The sequence below is a fragment of the Molossus molossus genome, unplaced genomic scaffold (genome assembly GCF_014108415.1).
Source record: "Molossus molossus isolate mMolMol1 unplaced genomic scaffold, mMolMol1.p scaffold_m16_p_9, whole genome shotgun sequence".
Taxonomy (NCBI): Eukaryota; Metazoa; Chordata; class Mammalia; order Chiroptera; family Molossidae; genus Molossus; species Molossus molossus.
The window spans coordinates 48752599-48773314 of NW_023425403.1; the positions used below are offsets into that span (position 1 = coordinate 48752599).

General features: G+C 45.0%; 1 protein-coding gene across 1 annotated transcript in view; it reads left to right on the forward strand.

Annotated features, from left to right (window-relative positions):
- Positions 1–20716, forward strand: part of FARP1 (FERM, ARH/RhoGEF and pleckstrin domain protein 1) — a 300320-nt gene that overhangs the window by 225096 nt on the left and 54508 nt on the right. The window contains exons 7-13 of the mRNA XM_036249925.1: positions 839–953; positions 1787–1934; positions 4392–4487; positions 5887–6050; positions 6759–6827; positions 9356–9431; positions 10488–10737. Coding sequence (XP_036105818.1) covers positions 839–953; positions 1787–1934; positions 4392–4487; positions 5887–6050; positions 6759–6827; positions 9356–9431; positions 10488–10737 — 918 coding nt within the window. The remainder of the gene's footprint in view (positions 1–838; positions 954–1786; positions 1935–4391; positions 4488–5886; positions 6051–6758; positions 6828–9355; positions 9432–10487; positions 10738–20716) is intronic.

The following is a 20716-nucleotide window of genomic DNA, read 5'->3' on the forward strand; positions in this document are numbered from 1 at the left end:
ACCTGCTTTTACTCAAAACAGCTGGGCGTGTGGTCCTTAGGTTACTTTTTCTTAAGCTTGTAACACAGACTACATGATACAGAGAAAAGGGCATGCTGTCCCAGAGGTATTAACCCGGTACAGAGGGAGCCGGAGCTGTTGTTGCTATGGTACAATTGTTATTTTAAAACCCTTAAACTTCCAGGTTACAGCAACCTGGGGACTATGTTGAGGTTACATGAAAGAAGCATCCTATTTCTTGTAGGTGAAAAATATATAAGCATTTGTAGTCTGACCAGTCATTTCTGATAAGAAGACTACAAGAAATTGAGCAAGAGGTACTTTAAAAAAAAAAATCCAGATTACATACCTTCATACTTATGCACAATTGTCTTTTCTCTACATGATCCCACGTTTGGGGTTTTCACTGATCATCGTCATATATAAGGCTTTCAAAAGTTGGTTTCGTAAAGTTCTGAATTTTGGGGGTTTATTTCAAAGTTATGGGTCAGAAGCCATGTCTCGAGTTACTGCCTAGAAGAGAAGTGAGCCCTAGTTGGGTGGGGAGGAAGGAAAGAAAGCCCAGCACACACGGATGGCTAAAGATGGGTGATTCTGAAGTTTGTTTCCCAGCTGTTAGCGATGAGGAGCGCAAGCCTCATTTTATGTTGGAACAGTTGTTGAATGTGTCCTCACGTCCACATCTGACATCCAGCCCTTGTGACACCCACCAGCTGGGATCACCTGATGTTGTCAGCTAGCTTCCGACTTGCTAGCTGGGGAACATTCCCCCGGGAATAGAACAAACTGTGGAGTATTAATCATATGGGCTGGTTTTTCTTTCCCTGTCTCTCTGTAGCTGAGATTGGGGATTTTGACGAAGCATCAGACAGAGAACACTTAGCAAAAAATAAGTACATACCTCAGCAAGATGCACTAGAAGACAAAATTGTGGAATTTCACCATAACCACATGTAAGTAGTCTGTGAGTTGGCTTACGTTTCCTTTCCGCGGTGTGTCTGTCCTTCCGTCGTAGTGTGGGTGCACACACACAGACAGACACGGTGATGACTGGGAAGAAATATGCAAAGGGAGAAGAGCACAGAGTCTCACAGGGTGGTACTCATCTCGAACTCCCAGAAATGCAGGTTATCCCCTCAAAACCAGAGCTCTGGGCCTCCTGGCTTTACTAACTGTGAGACCGGAGGAACACTGGAATTTTAGGACAGCCCATGCTTTGGAATAAAAGGGAGAGTATAAGACCAGTTAATAGGAAATTGGGAAAGCGACATGGTACACTAGGGACAAAGAAAGAATGTTGTGGGAATCTAGAACCTTTGTGCCATCTGCACTTGGGGTTTTTTTTGTTCGGATCAGGCAAACAGTCTCAAAGGCTTCTCTGCCTTTTGTTTGTGTTGGTGTTTTAAGGAGGGCGCTTGAGTCCTGATGAGAATAGGAGAGAATGGTGCCTGGAACTTTGCAAGTTTAGGTCTATTGTAAGTGACTAAAAACATGTTTTAACATGATGGTGTTTTGCTTTTATATGACCTTTGAGATTCAGAAAAAAAACTGGTCAAGTTGGAGATAGACTTTGGGGTTTTGTGTTAACACACGCAATAGAGTTTTTGTTCTAGCTGCTCGACTTTGGGTTGTAATGAATGGGAGGTTGGGTGGCATCTGATCTGGTAGCCCCATTGTTTGTGATGAAGTGCCCTTTTATTTCCCAAGAGAAGCTCCTTAATCTCAAATTAATAGACACGGGGAATTCAAATCTCCTGGCCTTTCTCTTTAATTTTTGTTTTGCCAGTGGACAAACACCAGCAGAATCGGATTTCCAGCTCCTGGAGATTGCCCGTAGGCTGGAGATGTATGGGATCCGGTTGCACCCAGCTAAGGACAGGGAAGGTACTAAGATCAACCTGGCTGTTGCGAACACAGGAATTCTAGTGTTTCAGGTAAGAGCATTTAGAACACAGCTCAGTTCCCTTGGCGATGGAGAGATTGAGAGTCGGCCCTCGCACTCTGAGTCCATGCTGGGTGGCCCACGCTAAGACCTCTGATAGTTATTTTTAGGTGAACAGGGAAAAACGAACCTCATCTCAGGGCTTCTAGTTGTTTCCAGCCACTCAGCTTCCATGTTCCGTTTTATTTGCTCTGGTTGGGAAATCCACTGTTACAGGTGTGTTTGTTTGCATTTGTTTACTTGTAGGGTCACAGAAATCTGTATCTCTCCATGGACCTGTCCTTAGAACATGTATAATGGGATCAAGCATTTAGACTCCAAAATAACCTTTTCACCCTTGCATGTGATAGCCATGTGATCCTTTCTTTTAAAACCTAGTTTGGGCCCTGGCCGGTTTGGCTCAGCGGTTAGAGCGTCGGCCTGCGGTCCTGAGAGACCCGGGTTCGGTTCCCACTAAGGGCACGTACCTTGGTTGCAGTTTGTCCCCGGCCCTGGTCGGTCGTGCGGGTGGCAGCCACTCGATGTGTTCCTTTCACATCGATGTTTCTCTCTCTCTCTGTTCCTCTCTCCCCCTCTCACTCTATCCGAACAAAAAATGGAAAAATGTCCTCGGGTGAGGATAAAAAAAATAAAATAAAATAAAACCTAGTTTGGGTTTTATATAAACTTATCTCCGATATCAGATTTACCTGACTTAAAAAGAAAAGTGTAGTATCCACTTATAAACTAGAGCAGTTTCATAAATTTATAAAAGCCGTGTCTGTACTGCATTAATTTTGCAGCAGGACACACACAACCCTTGGATGGATCCCCATGTTTTCCTTGAAGACCTGATTTCCTGCCCTCTGAAATGTGTGCTCTCCCGATCACTCTGCTTTTGTCCTGTTTTATTGATTGATGTTTCTCTTTCTCTTAAGAGCTTCACTGACATATTATTGACATGCAATAAAATGCACATATCTAAAGGGTGTCCTTTAGTTCTTCTGTGTATATCCTGTGAATCCATCAGTGAAGTCAAGACAATGAACATAGTCACCAACCCCTCAAATTTTCTCAGGGCTTTTCTTTGAAACAAAAGTAGGTAATCTGTGCTTTGGTTCCAGGCGGGTGTGGAGAAAGCATCTGCCTTTCTCATGACATAGATCAGATGTCACCTTTTTGAAGGTGTAAAATGTGTGCATGACCAAAAGCTTTCTTTAGCTGTGCCAGGCTTGGTTACATTTCCCCCTTCGTATTTTACCAAGACAGCCTGAGTCTCTGCTCCTACATCAGCTGTGTATGATGGACACTAATGATCACAGCCCGTGTCCCAGGAAAGGAGTTCAGGGCTGGGGTCACGGGGAGTGACGTGTTGAGAGCAGTGTGGTGTTTGGGGAGGTGACCCCCCCTAACAGTTTTGGGCCTGCAGAAATTATCTAGGAGTACCTGATGACAGAAACGACAATAAACTAAGTGTAGTTTTCAGGACTACCATTATATTTCAAAATTAGAAACATTTCTAAAAGTCATAGAGGGAGAAAGAAGGGCCTCACAGTTGTATCAATTTGATTGTATTTGATACGGTCTAAATATTGAGAATTGCTCGGTAATTGAATCAGGTACAAAGGCTGTATCTTGGAATTAATCTTCTCATTGGTACCTAATTGCTTCATTTTTAACCGACTTAAATGAGTGGTCCTGGTGTTCCAATGGAGGAATTCTAGTTTCCGTTGCAATGACAGGACAGATGGGATCTGGTGTCTGGCAACTCTCCCCCACCCGGTTTCTGCACCGTGTCCCAGATGGCTGTATAAAGATGAGGAGGTGTGGTCCTTCTCAGAGACTGTTCTCTGGCCTAGAAGACACTGGGAAGCCCCACCCCCATCCCCCACCCTGTCCCGGGAGCCAGGCCGTGTGGACAAAGGGGAGATTGCTAACCTGTGGTGCTGCTCCTGTGGATGTGAACAGCTGCTGGCTAAGGCGCATGCCCGGAATCATTCTGCCACATTTCACTGTGTGATTCTAGCCACATTAAAATATATCCATGCTGCAGTTTCCACACGTAGACAATGAAGATATGAAAGCTGGCTCACTGGGTTCTGTGTAAGGTTTGATAAGGTCTGTTAAGCCCTTCGACCAGTGCCTGGCACACTGTAAGTTTGATTGCCAGTTACTGTGGTGATTGTCATGGTTTTTATTTTTATTTATCTTTCTTTTGTCGTTCCCTTGGTCAGCCTCTTCCCTCCCTGGAGGCAGTCTTAGTTGGAATGCCAAATTGTGTAATTAGTGAGAAGGAATGATGAGGAAGCGGATCGCCCCTCAGCTGAGGGTCGTGGATTCCCCAGCAGAATGCCTCTCCCGAGCCCTCGAACATCAGCCCTCCTTGTGGTTTCCATAAGCAATGCACACAAACTCCCATGTTGCTTATTATGCATTTTCCGGCTCACTGGCTGATAACCTTTCTTCTTAGGGTTTCACGAAGATCAATGCCTTCAACTGGGCAAAGGTGCGGAAGCTGAGCTTCAAGAGGAAGCGCTTTCTCATCAAGCTCCGCCCAGATGCCAATGTAAGTGGCTCCCAGGAGAGAGGGGGAGACCCGCCGAGCCCACCCTGTGAGCCCTGGGACGGCGTGGGCCCAGCTAGGGCACAGACTGAAACTGGCCAACAGCCATTCAGGTGTCTGAGTGTCGTACGGAGAGATGTACCCAAATGCCCGGTCACTCCGCAGCTGTCCCTGTTGGCAGACAGAAGCTAAAGGAGGTATCGTGGGTGTGTGCCTGGGAGAGGGTCAGTACTTGTGCAGACACCCGCAGCCCCTCCCGACGGACTCCCTGAGCCCTGTCATTGCTGCATCTCTGACCTCTGAGCCACCTCGACCCTATTCAGCATTCCGCCCTATTCCAGGCATGTCCCCACCCACGCAGCAGCAGGCCCCAACTCAAGTCCCTGCTGTTGTCCCCAACCTCTGACAGCGTGTTCTCACGAGCCAACCAGGTCCCCTTCCCACAGAACCCCTACAGATGCCGCTTCTACTGGGACTGGGTCAGGGGAGGAGATGGATAATATATCACTGATGTCCCCAGCCAGTACTTAGAGTGCTTTTTCCCATGGAAAAAATGTTATAAATGGAAGTCTAGGCTTATAGTTTAGCTACAGTATGGATTAAATAGGCTTTTATGGCCTGACCTCAGGAGCAGGCACCCATTATAAGTTGTTTTCTGTGGGAAAATGCATTTTGAGTTCCAAAAGGCTGATTTACACATAAAAAATCACAGCACAACTGATTTGTAAGCTGGGACTGCACTGCCCAGAACTGTGAGGTCCTCCAAACAGTTGGAACTTGTATTTATATAATGTAGCCACTTAAATTTGGGGCATGAAGTCTAGGACTGTAAAATTATCTTATCTCCTTTCTAGAATCAAAGGACATGAATTTTTCAGCCTTGAGTGATACTTTTGTGTTCCAGGAAAAAAAAGAAATTCATTTCCTGTATGGTCCCTGGAGCCACCTGGAGGCTTGAGCCATATGCTTTTTGATAGAGGAGAGACTTAGACCAATGTTGAAAGTTGACATGAATCATGAGGGAGAAAACAGAAAGAAAAATTGTTGCAGTAATTTTAAGGAGGCAAAAAAAGAATTTCAGTACTTGGATTGTATTTTTTAGAAGGAAATGTAAACCAAGTAAACACAATTTATTTATGAATTTTGTCAAAAGAAATGTTACGGTTTTTGCTGAGTACCCCTGGTTTCTCCAAGGAATTCTGTGGGGAAGAAAATGGTTGAATGATAACTAGATTTTATCATTAAGAACAGCTCTGTTTTACTGAATATGTGAATATATGGCCATGCTATAATAAAATACACAATTGAAATTTTAGTGGACAACTTTGTTTTCTGTCCCTTTTCTCATTTTTCATTTCTCTAAGGGTAACGGAAAAAAACCAGTGATATTTTCCTTTTTTAGAGCTCATACCAGGATACCTTGGAATTCCTAATGGCCAGTCGGGATTTTTGCAAATCCTTCTGGAAAATCTGTGTTGAACATCACGCCTTTTTTAGACTTTTTGAAGAACCCAAACCAAAGCCAAAGCCTGTGCTCTTTAGTCGAGGGTCATCATTTCGGTTCAGGTAAGGATTCGGCTTCCACTTCACTTGCCATACAAACGCTTTCCCCAAGACTTCCCTTGTGCTAGTGCCTAACGCTACTGCTGGGCCGGACAGCGAGGCGCTAAGGTCAAAGTCAGACTCCGGGAGCTGAGGGGCTGTTTGCTCCGTCAGCCCAGCCAGCTCCTTGGCAAACCCTTGCTGTGTTCTGTTTGAACGTCAGGCAGGAAGCAGTCTACCTGGCCACGGGAAACTCTTCCTGGGACTCCCAAATTCAGAAAGGATTTTTTTCTCCGTAGAAGCAAAAGCGTCTTACTAACATTCGGTGTAGCTTCTTAGAATGCTACATAGACTTGCCCATCATCGGGTCACTTTTCACTCTTTCAACACTTTGAGTGCCTACTGCATGTCAGATGTTGGGGAGATAGGGTGCACAAAACGATCCCTGCCCTCACAAAGCATACAGTCTCAGGATGTTTGCCTAATAACCAAACACAGAATTACGTGGTTTAGTTAATTGAGCATTTTCTTGTATTTTTAAGGGAACTATGAAGAGGTAGAATAGCCACAAAAACGGGTTTTCTTAGTCTGCTTTTACTGCTGGCTAGCTGAGAAAACCCCCGTGTCTCCCCGAAATGGAGGAGGGAAGTGAGGATGGTGGGGTGTCGTGTTGTGTGTTTAAATGAGAATGCCTTGCTGTCCCCCCCTCTCCTCTCACGGTCTTCATTTCAGCGGCCGGACTCAGAAGCAGGTTCTCGACTATGTTAAAGAAGGAGGACATAAGAAAGTGCAGTTTGAAAGGTAAGAGGAACTTCAAGTGCTGCTTCCGATACAGAGGAGGCAAGTCCTTCCCTCCAGGTACTGGTGCAGCTGCTCTGTGTCTCCACAGCCAGGCTTGGCGAGGTAGAGTTGACGCTCAGTCACCCGGCCAGTGTAGCGTTAGGCAGGAACATTGGAGGGCCCGGGGGCATTTCTTTGAGGGTCAGAAGAATGGACTGAGAGAACCAAGTGAGGAAGAAGAGGGACAAGCCAGAAGAGGGCAGAGAGGGAATACCAGGAAGTTATGGTGGGGATACAGCGCTGTAAACACTCATGATAGATTCTTAACTATTTGGGGGTTTGAATTGAAAGTATTTTTTGTTGTTGTTAATCCTCACTCGAGGATATTTTTCAGAGAGTGTGGGAGGAAGGGAGGGAGGGAGAAAGGGAGAGAGAGAGAGAGAGAGAGAAACACCTATGTGAGAGAGAGGCATTGATTGGTTGCCTCCTGCATGACCCCAACTGAGGTCAGGGATTGAACCTGCAACCCAGGTACATGCTCTTGACCGGGAATTGCACCTGAGACCCTTTGGTCCATGGGCCAATGCTCTAACCGATTCATCAAACCAGCCAGGGCAAATTGAAAGTATTTTTATAAACTTTTTAATTAAATAAAGTTTGGAGCAGAAGAAACAGGGTTTATTATTGCTGTTGTTAGCAAATGTTTATTGCTCTCACATCCCAGGCATTGTTCCAAGCGCTTCACATATTAATTCACAGTCTTGGTACCCATGTATAAGGCCCATGCTGTCTCACTCCCTTTTAAAGGTGGAGACCCTACAGCTCAAAGAGTGTGGGTAACTAGCCCAGGTCTCCCAGCTGGGAAGCGGCCCTGGGCCACTGGCTCTGGAGCCCACCAATCCTGAGCTGCTCTGCCTCCCAGACAGGGAGAAGCAGAGGACCCCGAGGGACTAAGAGCTAAGGGTAAAGGTGTGGGTGATGGTGCTCCAGGGACTGTTCACAGTGCATGTTTTTTTAAAAAAAATATTTTTCATTTTAATACATTTCAAAATTACAATAAAGAACAGAGAATACAACAGACACCCATATTCTTACTAGTTAGGTTTAACATTTTAACATATCTGTTTCTGGAGTCTGTTTCTTCGTTTATCTGTTGCTATTACAGATGTGGTCTTCTTACCAACAACCTTCCTTTCGCCCTTCTCCCCTCCCCTGAGGCAGCATCTGGCTAATTCATCTTCCTCCTATTGCACATCTTCATGCAGCCAAAAAGAATATGTAGAACTGCTCTGGGGTGTGCTTTTTCATTTATATAAGTGGTATCACACTACATAATTCTGCATCTGGCCTTTTAAACCTCACCCTGATTTTGAAATTGTTTTACATGTTTTTTGGTATTTGAGGGTACTATATTTTATTTATCTGAATCCTTATTGGTAAACATTTGGGTTGTTGGCATTTTGCTTTTGCTGAGACAAACCTGCTGCTGTGACCATCCTGTGTATTTCTCCTGATGCGGGTCTGGGTCGTTTCTCCCTCCCTGTACCCAGAAGTGTGGTGTTCGGTGGGTTGCATGCTCACCTCGATAGGACAGGCCCAATGGTTCTCAACCTTCCTAATGCCTCAACCCTTTAATACAGTCCTCATGTTGTGGTGACCCCCAACCATGAAATTATTTTCGTTGCTACTTCATAACTATAATTTATGTCTTAGGCGACCTCTGTGAAAGGGTCGTTCGACCCCGAACGGGGTCGTGACCCACAGGTTGAGAACCGCTGGCAGCCCCATGATTTTCTAGGATAGTCCATCATTAATCTTTTGAGGGTCACAGAAGTGGTCCAGTTCTGTCTCTGATTCAGACTGTGGGTGTTCTGGAGCTTTTGAGTGTTAATTTGAAGAAAAGCTGGGTGTGCATTAGAATTTAATTTTTCTATGTTTATACAGTTTCATGCATTTGAGCACCTGAAAAGTTTTTAATGCTTGTTCACTGGGGAGGAGGGGACGGGTAGACTAAGGAAGGGAAGGGTAAGGAGAGGGTTGGCCTCAAAGACAATTCCTTCTACCGTGGAGTCTATAATTCGTTCACAGGGCAGGTCTTCTCTGAACTTAACACTGAAAGAGTTAGCTGATTAGTAGTAATTGCCCCTGATATAGAACTAATCAAAAAAATCATTACCCCAAAAGCGTGACTTTATTTCATATTGTTAGACCATAGCTTGCAGTTCAGAACATATGTGGGCCCCCAACTTCTCCCTTCCAGTATTTTTCCCATAAGTAGACAGTTTGTGCCCCATTACCGGGCTCCTAGCCGGCTGGACTCCTTGAATGAGAGCAAGGGATTGCTGAGAACTTTCTCGAGGTTTGAGGACTCCCTGGAACCGACAAGAGTTATGGGAAGGGAGACTGGGTCTGTTTCCAGGGAGCATTTATTCCAATGACTTTGGGTGCCCTCATTTTTGAGGAAGTGCCTAATGTTGTTATTTTTCATTAAGAAAAAAAAAACACAAAAAACTCATCTAACTCTAGTTGTCTTATGTGTTTTCTCCAAGGAAACACAGCAAGATTCATTCCATCAGGAGCCTTGCTGTGCAGCCCACAGAGCCGAATTCAGAAGTGCCAAAACAAGTCAGTAATGGTGATGCGCTCTTAGAGCCCTGCTTCCCACCGACTTCCTCTGCTGGGTTCTGTTTCCATAGCATGCTTTCCAGTCCTTCGCCTCCACCTCCGAGGGTCTTGTAGAGTCCAGTGTGTGCCCTGACCTTGAGCAGATACATGCTCTGTGCACTGCGCACCCCCCAGCCTGGGCTCGGTGGCTGGAGTGTGTCCTTTTTCAGCTGACTTCCCATCCTCCCTCCCTCGCTCTTGCCATGGAGAAGCTCGCTCTGTTGGCCTGAACTCAGCTGAGGGGCGGAACCTCCCATGGGAGCCAGTAGAGCAGAGCCCAGCCTCCAGCTGATGGGTGCGCTTGTGTGAAGAGATCGGGACCTGCTTTGCAGCCGATGGGTGTAGCTCCCCTTCAGTGCCAAGGTCAGAACCTTTCGCTGGCACTGGACCGGGTGGTGAGCTCCCAGGGCTCGTGTTACAGGGCAGTGACCACAGTTGGCCACAAGTCACATTATCACTCTTGCTGTGTGGGCGGCAAGAGCTCATTTTCCCTGCAGTTGGTCTCTGGAGGGGTTTTCAGGGTTTTCTCTATAAGAGAATAAGAACTTTGTTGGGAAAAAACATGAAGGAGATTTCATTGTGTGAATCCAAAAAGAGCCCTCAACCTGTTCGTTCTAGTCTTAGAAGCGTAAACAAAGACGTGTTTTGTCATTTATCTGAAATCCGTGTCAGCGGGCCTTCTGGGGTCCTTCCTGCCCCTGCTCACACTTCCTCGGGAAGCACTTGGCTGAGACGGGCTCCCAGTATGAGACTGAGGGTCCCAGAAAGCAGAGACACTATCTAACTGGTGCTGCTGGGGACCCGGCGTCGTCAGCTCCCACCCCTGGAAGAACTTTCTGGACACTGACGCGCCAGGTGCCCGCTTCTTGCCAGAGCTCTGTGCTGACACTATGGAGCAGCCTTTACTTGTTACTAAACTAGACTCTGGGTCTCTCGTTCCCCCCCCCCCCCGCTCTGGTGTAACCGGCTGCCTTTTCTCTCCGATCCCTCATCCTTGTCCGGCCCCCTCCCACCCAGGCCCAGCAGAGTGCCAGCCTCGCTCTCGGAGAAGGTGCTGACTCCCCCGGGGACCAGAGCAGCCAGCAAGGGAAGGAACTGCAGGTCTCCGCCGAGGAGTGTGCGCTGCACCAGAGCCCCTCTCTGCAGAAGAGCCCAGTGGGCAACAAGGCGGCAGATGGAGCTGCGAAGGCGGCGCCGGAGGAAGAGGAGGCGGCCGTCAAGGACAGGACCCAGCAGAGCAAACCGCAGCCCCTGCAGCCAAGCACAGGTCCAGCATCCAGGGCTGCTCGCGGCAGCAGCACTTCTATCCCTTTCATTGACTGCAGTGATGTAGATAGTGAATACGACCTTCTCAGGGAACAGACGTCCCAGTCTCGGTCCCAAGCAAATGACAATTATGAGGGTGATTTGACCAGTGGTGTGTATCTGCTCTCCAGGGAGGAGAGGCGAATAGAAGCTAGGCACAGGGCTTCCCCTCACTCCGTGAAGTCCTCCCGGCCTCCTTCCAGAGAATTCCTTGATGACGATTCAGCAGACATAACCTTTGACGTGAGCGGGAGCCCCAGGCTCCCGAGGCATAGCTCTCTGATAGATGAGATGTTCAGGGGCTCAGGCAGTCACAGTCCCCTGGCCACGCCCTTGTCTCCCAGCAGCAGAAGTTCAAGTCCAAATATGAGTTGGGACAGGACTGGGTCTCAAGGCTATGTCTCCGAAAATGGACATGACCCTAGAGAGAGAAGTCTGGGGGAAGATGCTCTCCCCAGCCAGGATCCTCATTATGAAAACTGTTCCCCCGTTTTACAAAGGCCATACTTACGAAATCTTCCCAGTAGATATAATAAGTCAGAGACAAACCCACTCATCCTTAGCCAGGTGGCATCGATCCCGGAGGCAATGGATAGGCTTGATGGCCATGAAAAGGGAGAACTGGCCAACCTGGCTGATTCAGAAGGTCAAATGCTGGCTAATGGGACCCCCCTCCTGGGTCCCACCTCCAAGGTCCCCATCGTGCAGTCAGGGTGTGCCAGTGGCATGGTGGACCAGCTCGCACCCCTGCAAATGACCGAGGGTTCCACCAGCAGCGAGACTGAATCCAGCGATTCAGACCCGGACATGAGGAGCCCTTTGAGCCGGCCCCTCGTGTTCGGTAATGCGGCAGTGCTGAGCTCCCCGGCCATGCTGAGAAGTAGGAAGCCCTTGGGTGGCCTGCATGTGAGCGAGGAGGAAGAGGAGGACGAGTGAGGAGACCAGAAGGCACCTCTTCAAGTGCCGGGAACCTGGAGTCACGAGGCCAGGGTTTCCAAGGGGGAATATCTCTTCTAGGGACTTGTTAAGTTTTAATCACCATTTGTTAGAGGAAGTTTTAGACAGATACATGGTTGGATGGGGCATGCCTGACTCCTGAAACCGTTCAGAATCATAAAACTTCACACAGTGGCTTGCTTTCCGAAAGAAGTGGACAAGATGAGTAGCAAGTCGTAACGACAAGTTACCAGGCGCTTGGGGTTGAAGGCTAGAGAGAGGGAATACTTCATTAGGAAGCTGATCGTGCATATAGTATGTGGTGTTTATGTGGACATTTTCCGTGCATGTTTAATTTTGTATGCAGATCACCCTCCTATTTTCGGAGTGTCATTGAGATCCAGAAAGGTGTTTTACTGCCCCCCACCCCTGCCTTCTTTAAAGGAGGGCTGCTTTTCTGTGCCTCATCAAGTGAAGAATTGACCAAATCCAAGGTCACGTGTAAGTTGATTGTTAGTTGAGATTAACTGCTGGTGAAATCTTAGTCAAGAGTAATGAATATTTTAATCGGAAGACTTCAGATGAAATGGCACAAAGATGGTCAAATCTTCATGAGCTGTAATTTACGTGGGATTGCTGGTTTGGTTTGGATTTGCATTGGTGGGTCATTGTACCTCTAGCCGTGAAACAGAAATGCTGTTGAGTGATGATGCAGGAGGAAGGCAGGCCCTGGTCACCAGGAGGTGAGCAGACGAGATGCCTGCCTTTGAATTGGGCACAGCACAGAGAAGGACTGCTGTCCAGTGTCACCGCCCTCGGTGGGTTTCATGCGCATTCTGAATGTTCACACTCTTGTGAATAGTGTCTTTTCTCGGGAAGTGACTTTGGATGTTTCTGTGTGCAGGAAGAAAGAAAGTGGAAGTAGTGAGAAGTCTGATTTCTTTTTAATCATGCCCACCTAGACCAGTGCCTTGTGGCCAGCATTCTTGCATTTTAGATAGAAGAGTCTGGTTTTAACTTGCATTGTTTCTTAGCCTGGGCTGCATATTTTTAAATTAGTGATGCCTGGAATTTTGATTTAATTGGTCTGGGGGGCCCCAGAGGCCCCCCAGATGGTTCTGCTAGGTAGCCAGCAGTCACTTCTCAGCCAGACACAATTGCCTTCTAGAATCTAGTGGAATATGTTTAAAATATCAGCTGAATTTTGGCTTGCCTACAGAGTAAAAGAAGCATCACAAATGAATTTTTTAATGCCTGTTGTTTGGTACTTTTCAGTCTTTGGTATTTTGATATAAAGATGAATTGTAGAATCAAAATTTTAGATACTAAGTAAGTACAAAATGATTGAAAAGAGTGGTAAGAAGGATATGTCCCTGATGTGCCGCCACACCAGTGGCCTTGCTGAATTCATCGCGTGACTCAGAGGACACGCTGAGCCTGTCTGGGAAACTGAGTAGAATTTGGCAGCAACATGTCACCAAGAGAAGTATCGACTGACCTTGTGGTTCACAAGTGATTATCTCTCTACCTGAATGTCACGAAGTTGATTGTAAGGATTCTGAGAACTTAATCCATTTGTATAGAAACTTTGGTTTTCTCTTCCTAATCATTTGATTCAGTGCATGATTGATGAATCAAAGTGATCATTGCCTAGTTGGAAAGGTGTTCATTGAAATAGTCTTTTTATGCCTTGCTTTAGATTTATATACTTAACAGAGTCACAGAATTTTAAAACTAGAAAGGACCTTAGAGATCACCTGGGGCAAACCTTTATTTTCTGGGTGAGAAACCTTGTTCTGATCAAGTTAAGAAACTTCACCTGGTCCTACAGCTAGTGGGTGACAAAGCTAGAACCTTGTCCCCAGACTTCTGCTTTTTACTTGATGTGACCTCTTGATGCAGTAGGACCTTTTTGAGTCAGTATTTTAGTTTTGGGGAAATCTTGTGTGGATTAATGATTAAAATCATGTGGAGACCAGGAATCCTGTAGACTTAGGCACTTATAGTTCACACTAGATAGGAAGAACTACTGTTGTTTATACTATGGGATTTTTGCAGTTATAACATGTTTCTGCATATTCTCTTTGGACTTAGAAAAAGGTGTCATTTTACTGTATAAAAATCTAGTCAAATGTGAGTTAAGCAGAGTCATATTTGCAAACCTGTGGTTTATTTGTGAAGGTGATTTGTTCAAATGAGTTTTCTTTTTACCTCTAACTAGACAGCAGTCTGATAATGAAATATGAATGAGTAAAAGGTACTCAGCCTGTGATGTGAATCATGAAATGTAAACCTCCAAAGCAAAACAGGCTCCAGTCATTTGTTTTGCTTTCTCCTCAAGAAGTGAGTTGAAAAGCAGCGGATAACAGTGGAGTACTCGGTTATTTTCCACTTTCAGGGTTGCTCGTCGAATTTTTCTCGGGTTGGTTTGGTACCAGCCAAGCAACTCAGTTTCTGCTTCTTGGCCAGTATTTACAAAAGCAACAATCCTGGTATGATTAATGGTGCTTAAAAGGGAGTGGGTGCAGTTTGTTCAAAAGCCACCGACCCTGACGTGCTGGGAATATTCACTAATCACCCGTGGAGTTCTCCCTGCACTAATCAATTCCCAGCATTCTTTGGTCTCTCACTGCGCAGATCAGGGAAAGCCAACGGCCTCCACCCTCCCACCTTCCATGCCCCTGATCTTTTTTGCAACTCTGGTCCCCAAATCTTCACCTGGCCCCCGGAATCTCTCTGTGTGGCTTAAGGAGGGTGTGCACATGCGTCAAGTTGAAGTAAGAGTGTGGGAAGATCAGAGAGGGGGTTGGGTGTGAAGAATAGACAACAGAGGTTAGACACCTGTGAATTCTTTCAGATTTCCAGAGGGTTTTCCAAGATCTGTCAGCGAAGTTTTCTGAGACATGAGCTAGTGGAGAGAGGTCTTCACATACGGCTGCTGGTGAAGTGATATCATAAGGCCTTGAATGGAAGACAAACCGTATACAGAAACAGAAACCTCCAAGCCACTCAGGGCTTATCTTTGGTTAGATAGTATTTCAAAATTGTGCAGTACAGACCCTTATGTGGTTGATTTTGTTGCTGCTTGTTCGGGGCAAAATAAAAATGCAAGAAATTATCTTAGCATGAAGAAATGCATTTAATGAGTTCCAGAATTTAAAATGAGTTGCTCCAGCTCCTTTACCAGTCATCTGTATTCCATTGACGGTATTTTATTAGACGGACATTTAATTAAAGGAAGTCTGTGGGCCAGATTCTTCCCCACATATGTGATTCATATCTGGGAATTTCTCACAGATTTATCTCACCAAATTGTGCCATGTGGCCTGCACTTAAAATGTGAATAATTCCAATGTTATTCTTAAGAACATCTTTGAAGATTCAAGTCATGCAATGCTAAAAATAGCTAGGCCTGGAAAACTAAAATTCAGCATGCAAGTCATGAAATTTCCACCAAGCACACAAAATCCAGCCCGTCCTCAATTGAATCAGAAACTCAACTTGAATTATTAGCCCTGGATTTATTTTTTTGTGTTGCCAAGCAGTTTCTGAAAAAAGAAAAAAATTAAAATATTAAACTGTCCCTTTGTGTTAAAAACATTGTGAATGGATGTACAGCTCTTTTTTTCATATCTGTGATCAGTGTTTATGTGCTTTTAATCAGCTTTTTCCACTTCAAATGTTAGTTCATAGTTCAGTACAGACTGAGTTTTGCAGTTGTAGCCATTAATTAGTGTGAGTAATTGGGCTACTGGGAGGCCCAGCCTTCAATGAAGACATTTGGGGCTCCCTTCATTGTTAGTTTTATTTTGAGTGTATTTGCTTCTATCTCGATCACTCTTCTTTGCCTAGGTCCTTATTCTGTTTTTGGTACATGCCCCTAGAGGGAACCGAACCCCGGACGCTGGTCCACAGGCCAATGCTCCAACCGCTGAGCCAAACCGGCCAGGGCAGGTCCTTATTCTCATTCGCCAGCATTTAAAGAGATCACAGAGTTGCCTTCCCAGGAAAGGCTATTCTCCCTAGATCTTCTTCTTTGTAGTGGATAAACATCCCTCTTCTGATAGTGATGAGCGTAGTTACCCTATGGCTGGCTGACCTCTAGCTTCACAATGAGTCTGTTTTATTCCTACAAATTTTACAAATTAAACTGAAAAAGAGTCTTTCTGTGCATTAGAGGAAGTCTCTTTGAACCTGAAAGAGGTGAACATGTAGAAATAACCCATTGCAGGTAGCTGTGTGATGAGGTTGGCATTCAGCCACGTTAGCCAAGTCCGTAAAAGCCGAGGGAAGGAGACTCCTACCAGCAGTGAGTGATTAAAGAACTTGACTCTGGCGACACTGAAGAATTTACTGGTGCTGTTTTTTCCTTTTCCTTGTTAGTTTAATTCCATCTGTTTCTGTTTAGTTGAGTGAAACTTAATACAGAGAAACAGGGTCTCTCGTGTCCGTATTGGTGCGTACCTCTAACACTAGTCGCTGGTATTTAAAATGAAGCCAAGACTTCAGATAAAAATAAGCATGCCACTTAATATTAGCAGTTCTCTTTTTATTAAAAAATAATAATGATGAAAAGTTAAAAAGAGGCACAGTGGTTTGGCTCGGTGGCGCAGGCATCAGAGCTGGAAAGTGGCCTGCTACCATCTGTTGCATGCACACTGGAAAAGGACATGCTGTTCGCTTGGCTTGTCACCTAGAGATTTTCAAGTATTTCCCTTATGAAGAAAAGTTGCAAATGCTGATTTGAGCCCTATAAATGTTTGGGAGAAGGTAGGTAGAGCCTTGTTTTGAAAGAAAGAAAGAAAAAAAAAGTTCTTCATAAAATAGCTTATAGCTCCAAAAATCATAGATGAAACTCCTAGCACAAGGAACTTTTTACCCCTTTTCCGGTGAAAGCAATTAGATACCCTGGTGGGAGCGAGGGGAAAACTAGGACATCTGCTCCTGAACGCTTTACAAGTGGAGCAGCCTCTGATTTGTTCAGGTCATCTCACTGCAAAATGACTGAATGACCAGCCGTCCCAGCTTAGCCTGGGAACAGCAGCCTACCTTGACCCACGGCATGTGGTGATAACTTCCGGTGGAAGGAAGCTCATTTGCATCTTCATGTGGGTTCCAGATCAGGTTACTCTCCTATGTCTTGGGCTGGCTTTAGATTCAGAAGCAGGGAGGATTAAAGAATCAGCGGGTGACACGGGATATCTGCAAGGCTGATGCTGTCAGTGCAGTCATGGAAACGGTACTGGAAGGCACTCTGGCTTGCTACCGGGCCCAGGTGCAATGATTTCCGAATACTGAGTAGAAATCAATGCAAAAGGCAACACAAACCAAGGGCACTAAGGAAGGAAGGAGGGTGTGTGTGTGAAAAAGCATGGGACAGTGATTAACTCTACTTTTGAATTGGAGGTGGTACTGGGGAACTGTGGAGGCCATGCTCCTGCTTTATTTTAAATGTGGGTTCTTAACTGGCTCTCAACCAGGACATAGTAGAGGAGTCATCTCGGAGCCTGCGGTGGTGTGGTGATAGGCTTATCGTTACTCGTGGATTGGCTTTCTGGCTCACGAAACTGAGCTAACAACTGCTTCTTCCTGGGCCTCAAATTTCCTCTGTAAGAATTTGTCATTTGTCGCTCTGCCTGCAGTGCAGTATAGAAAGACCAAAGATAATAGATTTTCCTTAGTCGAGAACACACACCTGCTGCTCTCTCCACATGCACCTCAATGGCCAATGGATTCAGTCCCTTACGCTCACCCCCTTTCTGCCTGGGAAGTTGCCACGGAAACCCAACTAACCAAATCTCACAAGCTTGGCCTATATTATTAATCCAATTCCCCTCTGCTCTCTCTGTGTGTATATTTAATACTATAGATAAAATATTTTATTAAAAATTTCTAATACACCAAATTCATTTTAAAGTAGAAAAGGCTGGGGACTCATTCTCATTTTTGTCATTTGTTTAATAAATTTAAGACAACATTTTTCTGTTGTTCCATTGTATGCACTGTTTTGTCAGCATGTACCTATCTAAGAAAAAATGCTTTTTTCCCCAACGTTCTGTCGTTATCCTCAAAGCATGGTATACTTTCGTTCCCTGCATTGTTTGGAGCACTGTCTGATGTCTTTTTGTTTTTTGTTTTTTTTCCCCACTGCTAAATACCAATTTGTACTTGGAATACCTGTTTCCTCTAGAACACAGTGATCCTGTTTACTAAACAGCAAGCTTGAATTACTGACTCATGCTGGGTGGCCATAATGGGTGGTACCATATTTCACTAAGGGTGGGGAAATAGAAGACTTCACTTTCCTGATTTCATCGACTAATGAGCCTGAACTTTGTGCTGTGTATGCATAGGGGCAGAATCACTGTGGTTAGGAGAGAGGGCTCAAAGAAACAGAGAGCATCTGTGACAGTAGCTTACATGGGGAGCTCAGACAGCTAACCAAAGGGTTGGCTTCCTACTTTGAATGGAAGCATCTATTCAAATGGGAATAGAATTCTTGACATAGTTTATAACTATAGCAGAATTTAGTTGTGTGTTTGCTTTGGATGGGGGCAGGGTGGGGATAAGTGGGAATGCAGAAAAGACCTCACCTAGCTCAGCCTGGGTTGGCTTCTCATGGCTGATAAGCTGTTTTTAGTTTTGATATGTACCCAAAATGTAGGCTGTCACAGATACTGTCTGATTTCATCTTCTCCATGACCTAAAGGTACCGTATCTCAATAAAGCATGGATTCACACCATGGGGAGGTTGCTGGCTTCTCCAATAACAGTGCGCTTGGTGATTCTTTAAGCATGGAAGGCCAAACTCATGTAACAGTATGTGCATGATATTAATATTTCTTGTTAATCTAAACTGAAGAGGCTTTTACTTGTCCTAACAGGTATCTTGCTGTAAAAACTGTCAATTGTTAACTGTTCTTTCCCACTGATGGCTGAAGCTTTGTCCTGAGTACAAGATGGTATTTTTCATTGGTACGAAGCACCATGTCCCCCCAACCCAAACACTGCCACCACGTTCAAACAAAGGAGAGTTCTCACTTGATCTTTTCCCCATAAGTCGGAACAAACCAGTACATTCACTATCTGTTTCTCCGTTGGTAGCATTTCTGTCTCTGTTTTTCTGCAAGTTGCATCACTGTTGCTTTTCTGAATTGCTTGATGAATGGCAACGTTGACGTTTAGCTGCCTCTAACGCTTTTCTTAAAGGAACTTGGTCTAAGAAGCACACATACATTACCCTCAACTGCATAAGTTGTTGGGAAGAGGACGACACCGCTATGATGGGTAATCCTATAACCTGGTCTTTCTTGTGGAACCTTAATAATGTCAATAAACTTTGTCAGTGTTTTTCACATATTCCATTGGGGTGGAACCCAGTTTAGTTATCAGACTAGAGTGAATCCTGCCAGTTCTAGAAACTACCCATTACTGACCCTTTTTTGATAACTGGCTTTCAAATGCCAACTATCTCCAGAGAGAGTTCATTGTGTTTTCTTTTAGAGGGAGATTATGGATTTTAAAAGAGCCTTTTTAAAAATAGATGAGCCCTGGCCGGTTTGGCTCAGCGGTTAGAGCGTCAGCCCGAGGTCCAGAGGGCCCCGGGTTCAGTTCCCGCTAAGGGCACGTATGTCAGTTGCAGTTTGTCCCCGGCCCCGGTTGGGGTTGTGTGGGTGGCAGCCAGTCCATGTGTCTCTCTTGCATCAATGTCCCTCTCTCTCTTCCTGAAAATAAATGCAAAAAAACCCACACAAAAAATAGATGGAAACCTATACTGTAACATTTCGTATAGGTGTCTTTGGAGCATATTCTGGGTATATATAGAGAAAATCTCATATATTTTTGGGACCAAGTAACAGGAGACAAATCATGATAGATAAGTGGAATCTAGAAGCTTGCCAAGTAAAGTTATTTATTTGAGGGAATATTAAAGAATCAGCATAGATACTTTTTAAATAATTGTACTTTTTAAAATTTTCAAAAGAGGACTTGAGAAAGCAATCTATTTTTTTTTCAATATTCTTACTCTCAAATATTTGAATATTTTTTAACAAATTGGGGGATTACTTTTTAAAAAAATGTCAGGCTTTCTAGTTTCCTCCCTTAAGAGGAAAAAATAATGTATTTAAAAAACGGAGATTACCAATTTATTGGCCAATTTAAAACACTGAATAGGTACAGTTAAGTATTCGAAAAGTCTCTCTTCCCAGACTTGTGTGAGTTTGTTCTGAAGCCTTGGATACAGCCAGAGGTGGTTGGTGGGACCCAGGCAGCTTGTGCCTGCTCCCACTGGGGGGATGCAGGCAGGGAGTTGGTGTGCTGATCATAAACCACTCCCACTGTTTCTTGCTGCTGGTGGAGGCCTGGTCAGGAGGTGCTGCAATCCTGGGTGATGCTGCAAAGTCAGCTTCCCCAGAACAGTCAGGAGAGAAGAATTATGGAGGTGTTTTACTTTCAAAAGATAGAGACACTAAGTCAATTTCTGGGCTGGGTGATACATTGAAATCCATAAATATAGCAGTGCTAATTTGAAGTTCCATTGCTGTTTGTGCCATGAGAATGTGTATGTTTAAAAGGATTTTTAAAAGTAATTGCCAGAAATGCCTCCCCCAGAGCAGTATCAGTGAAGGCATTTCTAGTCTGGGAGGGGTGACATCAACTCAGCTCTCTTGATAGAGATGAACGGCAGGGAGTAGGACATGGGGGGTAAACCATCTGGAAGAGGTGAAGGATTTAAGAGTTACTAACTGAAAATATAACTCAGTGCCTAAATAAAGACCAGGCAATTTCTGGAAATAGAAAACATAATTTTAAAAAAGAATCAGAGGCTTCCAGACTGTTAAGGTGTAACTGACCTTTTTCTAATCTCTTCAAAGTTCACCTATTGCCTTAACACCCAGGTGCTTTCTCAAAAGGTCCCCCAAATTATCTACCCAGAACCCTTTGCTGAAAGAAATTCCTGGTGTCATTTTGTGACGGGGGAATAAAAGGCAGAGGACCCAGGC